The sequence below is a fragment of the Anguilla anguilla genome, chromosome 10 (genome assembly GCF_013347855.1).
Source record: "Anguilla anguilla isolate fAngAng1 chromosome 10, fAngAng1.pri, whole genome shotgun sequence".
Classification (NCBI taxonomy): Eukaryota; Metazoa; Chordata; class Actinopteri; order Anguilliformes; family Anguillidae; genus Anguilla; species Anguilla anguilla.
In genome coordinates, this window is record NC_049210.1 from 28,792,398 (window position 1) to 28,809,367 (window position 16,970).

The 16,970-nt window shown below is 38.6% G+C and overlaps 1 protein-coding gene across 3 annotated transcripts in view; it reads right to left on the bottom strand.

Moving 5' to 3' along the window:
* Positions 1-235: 235 nt before the first annotated feature.
* The window catches only part of zgc:158398 (uncharacterized protein LOC568894 homolog), a 42,936-nt gene continuing 26,201 nt past the window's right edge, over positions 236-16,970 (bottom strand). For all 3 annotated transcript variants that reach the window (XM_035378594.1, XM_035378593.1, XM_035378592.1), the window contains exons 5-7: positions 1,493-1,640; positions 634-771; positions 236-389 (exon numbers count right to left, since the gene is read on the bottom strand). In XM_035378594.1, coding sequence (XP_035234485.1) covers positions 369-389; positions 634-771; positions 1,493-1,640 — 307 coding nt within the window. In that variant the 3' untranslated portion in view covers positions 236-368. The remainder of the gene's footprint in view (positions 390-633; positions 772-1,492; positions 1,641-16,970) is intronic.

A 16,970-nucleotide genomic window follows, 5' to 3' on the forward strand; every position in this document is an offset into this window, starting at 1 on the left:
AGCTGTACTTGCATACCTTCGTCTATTGTTGGGTTTATCTTGTGGCTACTACGGAATATAAATTTTTGGTGGTAAAAGAATATTTTCATGTATGCCCAGTTCAACAGTTCAGTTCAACCACAGCCATAAACATAAAAATGTCTGCATACCACAATATACTGCTATACGTACATTACCTTTTTTATATCCAGCATTCCTATCCTTTTGCTTTTAATCGGCCAAAGACAAAATTATGTATTGTTTCCTTCTAACTTTATTTTCCTTTGCTGCATTCTTTCCTTTCATAGCATTATGGTGTATTAATATACATCCTTTTCAGTTTTCTGACAAACAACAAAAAAATGTATTAAACAGAGCAAGTGACAAATTCAGGAGTCAATCAGTGGTTCCTGAAAATGAAAAAAACAGCAGTTACACACAAGGGAATATTTTCATATTTACAGAATCAAAATATATTCACATGGCAAATTACTTTATAGAATGTATTGTGGAACATCAAATCCTTCAGCATTGTACATAGAGTTTAGCCACATGTCTAATGTCTGAGGAAAAGGTAACAGAAATTAAATCACAACACGTAACATTAACATTAAGCTCAGCTTCCACAGAAATCATAAGAGCAAAGAAAATCACCTTTAAGTCCAGTCCATTGTCTTGGTACCTCTGAGACTTTGAACAAGGGAGGCTCCCAAGAAAGCAAAGCACTCCACATACACTCAGAAGACAAGCACTGACCATTATCAAATGGTGTCCAGCCAAATCCCTCTCCTCCTACAGGTGACAGATCATTGATATTCACAATGAATTGAATGGAATGTTTATTTCTGCACCATTATATCACTGTAATTGCGATTTTATATTCAATAATGTTTAACTCTTGAGCCACAAATTGATTAGCATTCTCTATATGTAATATTGGACAGGCCAAACCCCCAATAGTCAACAGCAGTTCTGTTTTGTATCAGTCTCTGATGTGGACTGTGTGCATTACTTAGACAGATAACCGTGCCATATTATTTAATTAAATCGCACTCATTTTGCAGATGCTGTTATTCAGAAGGACTTATGATGAAAGAGAACATAAGTGTATTCATCTTATCTATATGAGCAACTGTGCCAGACCGGGCAAACAACATTCTCAGGTGAGCAAGGATAAATAAATCTATATCCATAAAAACATAATAACCTGAATTAAGTACAAAAGCTGGGGTGCTAGGGGGTGGAGATTATTGGGGAACAGCGATGCAGTCTTAAGATATGTCGTTCAGTCTGCATTGGAAGAGTCCCAAAGATTCTTATGCTGATCATTGCAGGAAATTCATGTCTCCACTAGGGGCAGGCATTCTGACTTCTGAATGATTAATGATGACAATTTGTCATAATCTGTTATAATCAGGTCTCTGCAATACAAGTTCAAACTATACCACAGGATTTAACAAAGTCAGCCTTTGGTAGCCAATAATCTTTTGTTAAGTGCCCTAAATGTGCTTACCTGGGATAATATAACCGTAAGGCTGGGATTAGGGGTAAACTTCAGACAGTAACACTCCAAAGTGCTCTGGGGGTTCTGGTTCCATGCTGAGGTTATGGCATTCAATGGGGAGTCCTGATCGTCACTGACTGGGCATGCTGGAGGATGGCTAAGAGGTTAAAAACAGTTTATCACAGCAGTTATTCACATTTTGCAAATTAAAGCATTATCATTTTCCAGTCTGGATATGTCTCTGACAGAATGTATTGGATATGTTCCCCCAAAAACAAACTGAATAGAAGTGGGAACTGCCATTTGATGGAGAAAAACACTTGGAAATCACTAGAATCCATGGGGTCTCTTCTGATGTTTCTGGGATGTGGTGAACATAAATGTACAGTTGAGGCCAAAAGTTTACATACACCTAGGCTAAAGATATTCAAACTCACAACTTAACACATTTCATGTTACCATACATTTCTTTTGGCAAGTCAATTAGGGCATCTACTTCATCTGTTCACATCAGAGGTAATTTTAAAACAATCGATTAGAGGCAGATGTATTTCAGCTTTAATTCACTATATCAGAATTCCAGTGGGTCAAAATTTTACATACACCAAGTTGACTGTCTCTTCTGGAAAATTCCAGAAATTGATGTAATGGCATTTTAGAAGCTTCTGATTGGCTAATTGTCATAATTAGGAGTTAATTGGGAATTAATTGGCACCTGTAGTACCATTGGCTGTATTTAAGGGCCTATCTTTAAAGCCACTGCATTTTTGCCCTTGATACGATGGGAAAATCCAAGCAAGTCAGCCAAGTCCTCAGGAAAAAAAATGATGGACCTCCACAAGTCCGGTTCCTCCTAAGGAGCCATTTCCAAACAACTGAAGGTACCACGAGCATCTGTACAAACAATTGTATGCAAATATAAAAATTTTGGGACCACACAGACACTGCATTGTTCAGGAAGGAGGCACAAATTAATCCCCAGGGCTGAATGAGCTTTGGTCCGAAAGGTTCAACTGAACCCCAAGATGACAACAAAGGAACTGGTGAAGGAGTTGGAGGCATCAGGTACCAAAGTATGTCCATCCACCATTAAGAGAATCCTACATCGCTATGGCCTGAAAGGCTGCCACGCAAGGAAGAAGCCCCTACTCCCAGACTGGCATAAAAAAGCCAAAATAAAGTTTGCAGGTGATCGCCAGGACGAAAACCTTTTGGATGAGTGTTCTCCGGTCAGAAGAAACAAAAATTGAACTGTCTGGTCATAATGATCAGCGCTATGTATGGAGGAAAAAGGGTGAGGCTTTTAATCCGAAAAACACTGTGAAGCATGGGGGTGGCAGCATCATGTTGCGGGGGTGTTTTTTTGGAAAAGGGACTGGTTCACTTCAGAAAATAGATGGCACCATTAGGAAGAAGGATTATCTAGAAATATACTGAAGCAACACCTCAAGACATCAGCTATAAAGTTAAAACTTTGTCATAACTGGGTCCAGCAGGACAATGATTATAAGCATACCTCCAAAGCTGTAACAAAATGCCTTAAAGACAACAAAGTGAAAGTATTGGAGTGGTCATCACAAAGCCCTGACCTGAATCCCATAAAAAACTTGTGAACTGAACTGATAAAGCGTGTCCGAGCAAGGAGGCCCACAACCTGAATGATTTACACCAGTTCTGTCAAGAAGAATGGGCAAAAATTCCAGCAAACTATTGTGAGAAGCTTGTGGAAATCCACCCCAAGTGTTTGATTTAAGTTAAGCAATTAATAGGCAATGCCACCAAATACTAAGAAAGTGTATGTAAACTTTTGACCCACTGAAAATATAGAACATAAAAGCTGAAATAAATATGTCTCTTAGCTATTATTTTGAAATGACCTCTTATGGAAATAAAGTAGATATCCTAATTGACTTAACACAGGAAATGTATGGTAACATGAAATGTGTGGAGTTGTGAAAAATTGAGTTTGAATGTCTTTAGCCTAGGTTTATGTAAACTTTGGCCTCAACTGTATGCTCTCTGATACCAGCATGAACACATATTGCACTCAGGTGTTGGCATTAATTCTTAATTTTCATTTCCTTGATGAGAATGGATTTATTCTAGCTCACTCCAAATTTTCTCATGCAGTTGCAGTTTGATTGGCGGATTGAAGATTGAAATGTGTAACCGTGCAGGAGTTGATCTCAATCTGGGCTCAACATCTAAATACTGGAATAAAAAAATGTAGTGGTTTCTACATATAGGGGCGACATAGCTCAGGAGGTAAGACCGATTGTCTGGCAGTCGGAGGGTTGCCGGTTCAAACCCCGCCCTGGGCGTGTCGAAGTGTCCTTGAGCAAGACACCTAACCCCTAACTGCTCTGACGAATGAGAGGCATCAATTGTAAAGCGCTTTGGATAAAAGCGCTATATAAATGAAGTCCATTTACCATTTCATTTGACATTTACACTTAAGAAATAGCATATTTCACCTAAAACCTGCATGCACTTATGTATAATTTAATCAGCTGCGCTTATTTCTACCTGCTGAAACTACTGATAATCTACAAGCAGTGACTAAAATGATATAAACACTTATTAATAAGTGGTCATTAGGAACATATGTAAAGTGCTGTGAAAAAGTACTTGCCTCCTTCCTGATTTCCTCTATTGCATATTTCCCACAGTGAATGCTTTCAGATCTTTAGACAAAATGCAATATTAGGCAAAAGGAAACTAAATAAACACAAAACGCATTTTTAAAATGATTATTTCATTTATTTAAAGAAAAAAGTTATCAAACACCCATATCACCCATGTGAAAAGCTAACTTCCCCCTAAGTTACTCAATCAACCAATTAACCAAAGTTAATTGATAATTACATTCAGCAGATTGAACAACACAGCCAGGCTTGATTGCAACTAGCCCTGTTGAATCTAAATCAATCATATTGAACCTTACCATCAGAGTGACGTGATAACCACAACGTTTCAACAAGCAGACTATGCCATGATCAAAGGAAATAAATAAAAAAATAAAGTAGATAAAATATAGTTCCTTGTTACTGATAGAGAGTTCAATCATCCAATCCCCCAAACAACTCAAAACAATAGAGTCAATACCAACAGGAGAATACACTGTTTGACATTGGCAGGGAAATTTGGCACATTTCACTTGGGACCCCACCCCACCCTCAGCTGTGCTGCTCATCCCACAAATGCATGATCCTTACACATAGGACATCATTGTAAAGGGAAATGAACAGGCTTTCCAATGAGATAACATATATTGCTAATAATACAGTGACAACAGAGATATGATCGACCAAACACAAATTTCCAAACTTTTTTTGAGGAGTTTAAAATTACTGTATTACTTTAATATAAGCCATTCAAATTTGTGCATAATATCAAGTTCATTTAGGCGTACGCCAGCCTCAATAATAAGCACCCTTCTAGTTTCCGCGCAAGGAACACGTTTCCTTGGCTGCATCCCATTGGCCAAAACGTCTCTGGCTAGCTCTGATTGGACTTTGTAACCAGGAAGTGGTAAAGACACAAGTCTGAGTTGTAACTTTCAGCCAATCGTTGACCTTGATGCTTGTGCTTGTTATTGAGGCCGGCGTGCGCCTAAATGAGACGCTCTTGAACTTGATATTATGCACAAATTTGAATGGCTTCTATTAATATTAATCCCCAAAGCAGGCAAAATGCATATATTTATTGGCAATTGTCTTTTTTCTTTTATCTATAGTGTTAATTCCTGCATTTATTTGTTTTTAATTGTTTATGGCTGTTCAATACTGTGTGCTGGGGTACTGTATTCCTTATTTATTTATTATTTTCCTTATACCCATCTGTAATAAGAATGACAAACATAACTTGAACTTGAATAATCTTTTCATTTTACTTATGTGACTGTAGTTAAAATGATAGCTACATGCAAACTACATTAATTAACTGTATGAGCTATCTCCTCCCTAGCTAATTTAATCATCAACCCTTGATGTTCCGCTTGAGGTGCCATAGATTATTTAGTGATATGTCTGCACTACGGCAGTCACTTTCTTGTTCAATAATCAAAACTTGTGGGGGGGGGGGCGCTGTTGGAAGCCGAGGATGTAGGACGCGTCTCCCTATCGCTCCTGAGTTAGTGACCAAATTTATATATTTAATCTTGCTAAATTTAATTTCTGTTTGGTCAGGCGTCTGAAAAGACCTCTAAACAAGTTAGACAAAATTTGAGAAATTTACGTTTGAAATGACATCTACTCGGCCAAAAACAGAGTCTACAAAAGTAGGCCGCAACAAGCTCCCTCTCCTGATTCACCCCCGCCATCGGGTGCTGCGGCTAATGTCGGCCCCACGGGAACACTGACTGTGGAGCTGCTACAATCCATGAAGGGCTCCCTCAAAACCGATATTTTTGGTAAAATTGACTCTCTTTCTACAAATCTCAGGTCAGAGATATCACTGGTCAAAGACGAGCTTAAAAAATCTATAGAGAGTATACAGAATAAGCTCGACACACATGGAGAAGTTTTATCGGAGCTGGAGCGCAGTGCTACGGACCACAGCACTCGCATTAGTGAGCTAGAGGCTAACGTCAGCTCACTAACAAATAAGGTGGCATACCTGGATAACAGATGTTAGGACCTGGAAAGTAGAATGAGGAGGAACAACATTCGTCTTCTGGGAGTACCAGAGGGAGTGGAGGGCCCACGACCGATGGAGTTCGTGGCCCAGCTGCTTCAGAAGCTGCTCCGTTTGGAGGAGAAACCGCTGCTAGACCGGGCCCACCGCACCCTGCGTAGTTAACCCCGGGATGGAGAACCTCCGTGACCATTTGTCTTCAGGGTGCATTTCCTTCACATCCGCAATGACATATTGAAGAGATCTAGGGAAGCATCTCGTCTCCTCTACAGGGGCAGGAGAGTCTCGATATTTGCGGACTAGCTACGGGGCTGTGAAGCGCCAGCTACGCAGCTGCCCGGGCGTGAAGTTCGGTCTCATCTACCGTGGGGTTCTCAGACTGACTCTACCGGACAGCTCCATACACAGATTTGAGGACCTGGCTCTTGCGGCCAATTTCATCAACAAAAACGTGAAAATGGCTGTTGTAGGGACAAATGGTCGATTAGCTGGTTTTGTTGGCAGGCTAGTTGGCAGACTGGCTGGCTGGCAGGCTGGTTGGTTGGTGAAGCTAACTTTGCTGGGTTCACAGATACTTGAATGCTGTTTTTCTTTTTCACTTTCAATCCATGTTGCTGAGTATACAGTTGACTCCCCACTATAATGCTATATAACGCGGATATGCATGTGTATGTATGTGTGTGTATATATATAATAGAGCCCGACCGATATATCGGCCATTATTTGACTTTTTTGACGACATCGGGATCGGCAGTTATGCAGCCGATGTGTCCCGATTTTTAAATAAGTATAATAAACAAAAAAAACATTGATTATTTATCTGTACTTGTCTGTTCTAACGTTGTAATTGCTATTTACTAGAATTATCCAGTAGAATTACTACTAAGTGTGAACTGCAGCAGCTGACGCGCTACTTCTGTAATAAGACGTTTGTCACTCGTGCCTTATCCAATATTCTCCACTGCAAGACTTGTCTGCACAGACTCGATAGCCGCAATAAAGGTATGTATATTTAGTTTTCTATGAAGTGGCAGTGAGCACATAAGCAGCGTAGGATCTACATTTCCAGAGGACATTGCTGTATTCTCAAATAAATAACCAGCCAAAATAAAATGGTGATTGAATGCATCACACATTTGTTTTTTTATCTGAGATAATGATATTAGCTACTATATGATGCTGTGTCAATAGCCAACGCGTTATTGCAAGCGAGTGTGTCATCTAGTCACGCGTCATCGTAGCAGGCTAACCAGACAGTAAAAACGCAGATAAAACACTTTTAACGTGGATCATTTTAAGCCATGTTATCTAGCTTTGTCGTGATAACATGAGAGAAGGATTGCTGTTGGAGAAGTGAATTAATTAACAGCGGGTAACCTGCACGAAAGCGCATTGTAGTTTTTTCACGTATTTCATCCAGTCAATTTAATTTCATCTAACGTTACACTTGATTCACTCATTAGCTCCACTAGATAATGTCTTACTCTTTGAGATCATGTAGTAGAAATAAAATAAGAAAATATAATTCATTTAACTTACTGAGAATATATAATAAGAAATAATGAGGCTGTGTCAATAGCTAATGCGTTATTGCGAGCGAGTGTGTCAGAGCCCATTGTAGTTATTTTCACCACCGAATTCTTATGGACAGGGAAGCTCGCTAGATAAAGTCTTACTCTTTGAGATCACATAGTAGGAATAAAATAAGAAAATATAATTAATTTACTGAGAATAGATACTAAGAAATAATACCAAATTAATAACAACAACAACAACAACAACAATAATAATAATATTCATAAAAATATATGTTTGAAACCGGAAAACTGATTTTTTAAATTAATTTTTTGTAGACGGCTGGAAAAGAAAGGAGTAAAAGCAAGGTGTGGAGTTATTTTGATTTCACACACTTAAAGATGGTGTTAATGTATATATTTAATTTAATATCATCTTTTACATTTTTTTATTTAAAAAGGTCTTTGTGCGTTTATTTTTATTTTTATTTGTTGGCTTATAAGTTAAATGTTCTTAAAACTATATACTTTTATTTCAATACATTTACTCTCATGCTTCAATGTTTTTTTTATTAAGTAATCAAATTTTTTCTGAAAACCATAGGTGCCATAATTATTGGCACCCCTAACAATTATTGTAAGTAAAATCAAACAAAATGAAATTGGCAATACAATTTTACTTAATTTAGTTCATCTCAGTCTAAAGGCACTATATTGTGTCATTCCATCACTTCCAGTTTCACTAGAGAATAAAAATGAGGTAACAAGCATACAAAATCCCTTTGTCATCCATCAGCATGAGAAAAGCCAAATAACTGTCAATTCAGAAGAGACCGATGGTAATTTACCGTCACAAGTCTGGTAATGGGTACGCAAAAAGACATAAACGGTTAAACATACCACTTAGCACTGTAAGGGCAATAATAAAAAGGTGTAAAACATATGGAACGGTTGTAAATTTGCCAGGAAGAGGAAGCAAGTGCATGGTGTCCCCACGGACAGTGAGGAAGATGGTGAGAGAGGCCATTAATTACCCAAGGATCACTGTTTAAGAATTGCAGAGATTGGTTTGTTTCTTGTGGTCAACAAGTCTAAAAAAAAACATAAAATGGCACCTCCATACCAACTAACTCTTTGGAAGGGTGGCACAAAGACAGCCCTTACTGAGCACAATAAATAAAACCAAGAATCTGGAGCTTGCCAAACCTCACTGGAATTATGACTGGAAGAGAGTGCTATTGTCAGATGAGACCAAAATTGAACCATACACACCATCGACATGTTTGGCGGCAAAAGAGGAATGCATTCAGGAAAAGAACCTCATACCTACTGTCAAATATGGAGGTGGGTCATTGATATTTTGGAGATGTTTTGCTGGCAGTGGTCCTGGGGCACTATTTTAGATCAATGGCAAAATACCACGAAATTCTGGCAGAAAATGTGGCTGTCTCTGCTAAGAAGCTAGGACTTGGTCATAGGTAGATTGTCCAGCAGGACAATGACTCCAAGCACACATCAAAATCTAAACAGAAATGCTTAAGTGAAATCAACATCCATGTTTTCCAATGGTCATCTCAGTCTCCAGACTTAAATTCCATCAAAAACCTGTGGTCTGAACTGAAGAGGAGGGTCGCAAACCCAAAGATATCAATGATTCTGAAAAGTTCTACATGGAGCAATGGTCAAAAATCCCTCCAAATGTGTTCTCTAAACTTATCACAAATTATAGGAAAAGACTCATGCCTGTCATCTTTGCCAGGGGTGTTTTCACAAAGCATTAAACCAGGGGTGCCAATAATTGTGGAACCTGTTTTTTGGGGAAATATTTTTTTTAATTAAAAAATTTAAGGTTGATTCCAATGAATCATTAATCAAGTACACTAGTTTACACATTGGAAAATAAAGCTTATGTCAATAACTGTATTATTTTTTAGTTCAGCAATTTTTTTTAGCATTTTTTTGTGCATATTTATCAAGGGTAACAATAATTACGGAGCCCACTGTATATGTTTTTTTAAATTCTTTACTCCATGCACCTTACTGCTTTATATTTGTATCATTACTATTTTATTTTGATCCAAACTGCCTCTAAGGTCAATATTTAGCTATTTGCATAGTTCAGTCGCAGTTCTACCACTTAAGCCGTTTTATTGACCTTGGCCTCGCTTAACTGATGCATGTTTGGTTTACTCAGGTTCAATGGTCACAAATCTCAGGTAGCAAAGAGTAAGAGTTATCATGCTTTGCTCTAAATGTTTTTTGTATTTAGGGTTTTGCTTGCATCTCAGTTGGGGAGATGCTTCGGCAAGGGAGGTTTTTGGGAAGGGGTTTTTCCCTCTTTATTTGTATATAGTCTTTATATGTTCTTTGTTTTGTCAATTGTCGTTGTTCTTTAAAGGAGTAACATGGTGGTTTTCACACTTTCTCGGTTTTATGTGCTATTTGCACAAGAGGCATTGAAGAAACACGATGATTAAAGTATTAAATATGTCCGTTCTTTGTTTTTGGAGAAATATGCGTTTTAAATTTATTGTCCTATTTTCAGCCGGTTGAGAATGTTATCAACTTAGTGCATCACAAGTACAGTAACCACTCCCCTTTCCACGCCCCGTAGAGAAATCTGACTGGACACATCGTCCTGCTACAAGTGTGGTGTGAAGTTTAGGTAGCAAACAACAAGGCTGAATCCTTCTGACGTAATTTACATAGAAACCATACGCTCAGATCGCCTAGTTTCACTCACTGTGGCCAAGCAGAATCGATAACGTTACAGAAAATATATAACTTTAAAAGGTTTAATTCAATCGTCTACTGTGACTTGTGCCGTTTATTGAGGGTGTGAAAGAAAATTTCGGTGCCGCTGACAATAATCAAATGTTTTTCAGATTTACCGTTCAATTGAGCAAGTATCATTCAAAGTATATTTTTATGGGTCAGTGCTGTTCGATTGTGCTAGCTACTTCACATTAACCTTGTACGGTTTATCAGTAAAGGCTAACAGAACAGCACCACTTAATTATTGTGACTTCTATCACCACTGTAATAAACTAAAAAAAAAGGCGACAAACAACCTTTTCTGTGAAAAAGGTCACAGCTCACACGCATGCACTACTGGCGACATTCTAAAACTACGTTTTGCCCTCCCTACAGTCAGTCAGATTGCTGTGAAAGCTCATTCTAAATGGATAACTCGTGACCCATAGTTTGTGCCGCTGGCTTACAGGCAAGACAATACAAATATTTGACTAACGTTAGATTCACTTATTAGAGTGCCTTTTAAGGACTATTAGACTATCTCTGGTTGGTCATATTCATTTATAGCTAGCTAGCTAATGTTAGCTAGCTATGTAGTTTGCTTTCATAATTTAATAATATCGATAACGTTAGCTAGCTAGTTTGCTTTCATAAGGACGTTATAGTTGTGGTTTTATCTTAACTTGGCTGGCTAGCTAGCTAGCTAGAAAAAATTATTATTGGATATAAGTAAACGTCCTTAGCTGTCGATACTTGATATACTAAGTTAGCTAGCTTGTGATAATTCAGTCTCTCAAGATGAGCGCGTATCATGGAGGTAGCTATGGTAACGGGGCATAGTCTGTCAATCATAGCTAACTGACAGTTCTTATTACCACGCCCAGACAGTTTGGGTGAACTTTTATAGTGGGACATTTAGGCTTAGAAAAATACGTTTTAAAATACATTTAAGTGACTGAATAATAAAAAAATTATGCACATTTGTTTTGTTGTTGCCTAAAGACAACTGGCAAGTGTCACATTCAACCACCATGTTACTCCTTTAAACGTGCACTATTATGGTCAACTAAGATCTTTAGTTTACATTGTGCCTCGTCCTTTACACGTCCTCTCTCTCTTAAGAAATGACTCAGCCTGCTGTAGCCCTTCCAGCTGGAGGGAATGGTTTTAATTTTCTTACTTGGAATTGCAGTGGCATCAATAACCCAGTTAAACGTATTAGGATGCTCTACCATCTTCATCAATTGAAAGCTCACATTATCTTTCTCCAAGAAACTCATCTCAAGGTATCACAACACTCAAGCCTTAGGTGCAGATGGGCGGGTCAAGTGTTCCATTCCACATTTCAGAGTAAGGCAAGAGGGGTGGCTATTTTATTTCACAGATCAGTACCTTTTACATGTTCTAATGTGATCGCCGATCCCAATGGGAGATACGTAATGGTCAGTGGTAGGCTGTCCAATATGAATGTACTTATTGTTAAGATTTATGCTCCTAATGGGGACAATTTTTTCAAATTGGTTTTCTCTACTCTCCCCGATATGTCCTCCCTTATGTTGATCTTAGGCGGTGACTTTAACTGTTGGTTAGACCCACATTTGGATCGATCCTCCACTAAACCTACTACCTTGCTAAACTCAGTTTGGGTTGTCTGAACCTTTATGTCTGAATATGCAGTTTCAGACCCCTGGAGAATTTTTAATCCTTCTGGAAAAGCATACTCTTTTTTTCTCACCGGTTCACCACACTTTTACGCGCATAGACTTCTTTCTAGTAGATGATAGACTTCTCCATTACATATCTTCATGCTCATATAATCCAATTGTTGTATTTGACCATGCCCCAGTTATTATGGAAATAGTCTTTTAAACTGTTGATAACCTGAGACCGTCTTGGCGTCTAAATACTCAACTGCTCAGTGATGAAAACTTTGTCAATTTTGTTTCAAATCAAATTGACTTTTTATAAGAACAAATAGAACCCCAAACATCTCTACATCTATTCTCTGGGAAACTTGGAAAGTATATATCAGGGGTAAAATTATCTCCTACACAGCACATGAGAACAAACTTTAAAAAGATATTAGTGTTAACACTCTGTATTGCCCAATTAGATGACATTTATGCCGTTTCACCATCCCCAGATATTTATAAGGAGCGTTTAACTTTGCAAGCATGAATTTGACACATTATTAACAGATCAGGTTACTGAACTGCTTGTCAAGTATAGGAGCACTTACTACGAACAGGGAGATAAAGCCAATAAATTATTAGCTCATAAGATACGTCAATTATCATCATCACACCAGATTCCTAAAATTTGTACATCATCCGGGATGTCATTAGACCCCAGGGAGATCAATGATGAGTTCAAGAGATTTTACCAGTCTTTATATACTTCTGAAAATGAAGCGGATGTATTAGAATTGGATAATTTTTTCCACTCCCTTGCTGTGCCTTTAGTCGCGATTTGGTTAAAAAATTAGAGCAAACGATCACTGCTGAAGAATTGTCTAATGCTGTCAAACCCCTTCAATCCAGGAGAAGCCCAGGACCTGACGGCTATTCGGCCGAGTTGTTTTCAAAATAGCCCCTATTCTAATTGAAATGCATTTGTAAATGGTACTCTCCCACAGACTCTCACTCTGGCAACTATTTATCTTATTCTCAACAAAAAAACTATGACCCTCCTGACTGTGCATCATACCGTCCAATTAGCTTGTTAAATGTTGACTATAAAATTCTAGCCAAACTTCTGGCAACACGTCTGGAAATAGTCCTCCCATCATTTATCTCTCCCGATCAAACAGGATTTATTAAAAATAGATACTCATTCTTCAATCTTCGACGATTATTTAATATCATATATAATCCCTCTGTCACCAACACCCCTGAGGCCCTTATATCCCTGGATGCGGAGAAAGCGTTTGACCGGGTAGAGTGTAAACTTTTTTTAAACTCTAAATAAATTCGGCTTTGGCTCCAAATTCATTACCTGGATAAGACTGTACTCATCCCCCAAGCCTCTGTCAGGGCTAATAACATTCAATCAGGATGTTTCCCTCTGCAACGGTCAACACGCCAGGGTTGCCCTTTAAGTCCCTTGTTGTTTGCCCTCGCCATAGAACCCCTTGCGATAGCATTTCGCTCCAACTCTCTCATTAAAGGTATAGTCAGATACGGCCACGAGCAAAAATTATCTTTATATGCGGATTATTTATTATTATACATATCCGACTTTTCTGTTTCTGTTCCTGCTGCCCTTGCCACTATCACATCCTTCGGTCACTTATCAGGGTATAAACTGAATCTTAGTAAAAGTGAATTGATGCCGCTTAATGTGGCCGCAAAAAGTTTCCCTTTACATAACTTGCCATTTAAAATTGCTCAAAATAGTTTTAGAATTAATTCTCTCAAAATGAATACTCTCCCTAAATTCTTATATCCCTTTCAGTGCCTACCGATTTTTCTTCCCAATACATTTTTTAATAAGGTCGATGGCCTAATTCTACCCTTTATATGGGATAAAAAGACTCCCAGGATACGAAAAATGCTTTTGCAGAGGCCCAAACCAGATGGAGGTCTTGCACTACCAGATTTTAGGTTCTATTATTGGGTTGCTAATCTTAGGATCGTTCAGTACTGGTTGCAGAGCAGAGAGATATCCCCACCCCCTGTTTGGTTAGAGATGGAGGCCGCCTCATCTATGCCGGCATCATTGTCTTCCCTCACTTACTCCTCCATTACAGGCCCTTACTCCTCCTTCACCAAAAATATGTCAAAACAACATTGAAGATCTAGAATCAATTTAGATTGATTGTTTCAGACAACTTCTTTTTCCGTTCCTGTAGGCTCAAACCTGGCTCTTTCCCCGTCTATGGTTGATAGTGCTTTCTCAACATGGTCTAGTCTCGGTATTAAAAAATTTAGAGATCTCTATATTAACGATACATTTACTACGTTTGAGCAATTATCAGTTAAATTTGGTCTCCCCAGACAATATTTTTAGGTTCTTACAGATCCGAAGTTACGTCCGCAGCATGGATCCCCGATTCCCCACCCTTCCTGGTGAAACACAGTTTGACACTTTTCTTACCCCACGTCCTACTCTGAAAGGTACCTTGACAATAATCAATAGACAAATTTGCTCTTTACAATCCACCTCATTAAACGACATTAAATCCTCATGGGAGGAGGAATTGGGTGAGGAAAAAGGGGGCACTCAAAAGGGTACACACCTCCTCTGTTTGCGCACAACACGGTCTCATTCAATGTAAACTCAATCATAGGGCTCATTGGACAAAAGCAAGATTATCCAAAATTTAAGGATGTGAACCCAAACTGCGTAAGATGTAACCAGTCTCCTGCAAACCACGTACACGTTTTGGTGTTGCCCATCTCTCGTTGGTTTTTGGAAAAAATCTTTAACACACTCTCAGAAATAAGTGGCACACAGATCGCACCAGACCCTTTTATTGCATTATCGGGGTTTCCTCACCCACATTATAACTGACCAAAATGAATAAGGATGTAATTGCCTTTGTCACTTTGTTGGCAAGACGATTAATTTTGCTTAGATGGAAATCCTCTGCACCCCCCTCACATGCTCATTGGATTAAAGCAGTTCTAAATTGCATAAAGTTGGAAAAAATTAAACACACAAGGGTCTATAAATAAATTAAAATGTGGGCCCCCTTATTTTCTTATGTCAAGTGTCTTAATTTCCCTGCAGTTCCAGAGTGATGTATATTTATATTTGTATATATATATTTTTTTTAAATCCTCACTGGACATGACACATTCTGATGATGTAAGAGGCCTGGCATGCAAGGGCGTAACTTTGGGTTGAACATTGGGGCGGTTGAGGTCTCCACCCATGTAGAGGGGGTCTGGGGGCATGCACCCCAGGAGATCTTTTTTTGCAAAAAGGCTGTTAAATTGCTGTTTCGCATGAATTTTAAGGGGAAGAGACATACCAAAACAACATGGTAAATGGACTGCATTTATATAGCGCTTTTATCCAAAGTGCTTTACAATTGATGCCTTTCACTCGCCAGAGCAGTTGGGGGTTAGGGGTAGGTGTCTTGCTCAAGGACACTTCGACATGCCCAGGGCGGGGTTTGAACCGGCAACCCTCCGACTGCCAGACAACCGGTTTTACCTCCTGAGCTATGTCGCCCCTACATGATCTGCATATCTCACCTAGTGCAGTGGAATAGCATAAAATCATTCACTTTGTGATAAAAGCACCAAATTTGTAACGCATCAATTTGTTGTTCCAGTATTAGTAAAATGGATATTTATCACTTCCTGAACAAAGATGTTCTGAACAAGATTCTGTGGTAATTTTCTGTCCCTGGTGTACAGATTTTGCAATATAACCTGTTTTCCTGCGAATGCCATGTAAATCATAGGTATGCATAAATGTACGCAATCTGTAAGCATAGCATTAATGGTAATTCCTAAATTATTATTTGTTAACAATAAATAATCACTTGATATACCTTAGAAATAATCACTAGTCATACCTCATACTAGCAAGATAATCGCAACCAGGGTGTAAAATGAACACCTGCCAAATGCGAGTGGCTGGTAAATTTGTGAGGCTCACACGCCACAGTGGCGGATGCCCAACATTTGTCTGTACTGTGTTATCGCGTTATTTACATGGCAGTAACCTGGCAACCCATCTCGCGTCACAGCCCTGAGGTGATATTTCAATGAGAAGTGGCGACATGATCAGATGTTCGAGCCGTCTAGCAAAAAGTATTGCTCCTACTGTAGTATTTAGCCTTTTAGCAGCAACTGGTGAGCTGAAAATTTTCCTTTAAACTATTCATTGATCTCAAACTGTTTTAATTCATTTTCAGTGATTAACAAGCATGCAAACAATCTGACTAATCAATTAGAAAGTGACACAGCTTCTTCACATTGTGTTAGGGAGATTAAATGATAAATGCGATTTAGAAAAATCTGTTTTAATCACTAAGCAGTGGCGGAAACTTCCCCTGATTTTCTTTGAGTATCAATACAATTAATCCACAAAATAGGCTACTCAATACTATCATGTATAGAGGGTATGCACATGACGTCACAGTAGGTGGAAGTCACTGCGGTTACACCCACTGAGTGGCAGAAAGACTACTGAGTGATAGCGTTAGCGTTCAGCTTGAATGCCGTGAAAACACAAAAAACACATCTAAAATGGGAAAGAGCTGTTGTGCGATTGACTGTACAAATAGATAGATTGAATTTATGATTTAATCCCACTAACACGGTATGAAGACGCTGTGTTAAGCTACTTGCCATTTGATTAGTCCTATCGTTGGCACGCTTGATAATAAAGGAAAATGAATGAAAACAGTTTGAGATCAATGATTAGTTTAAAGGAAAGTTTTGCATCCCATCAATTTTCAGCTCAGTCTCCGCTGCTTTAATATTGATTTTTAAAAAGTGGCTGGTAAAAAAAGGTGAGTGGCTGGTAGAAGTTGAGAATCTACCAGACACAGTGGCTAGTGCGTAAAAAAGTTAATTTTACACCCTGATCGCAACTAGCTAGTAGCTACGGTAAAAGTGGTCTGATTC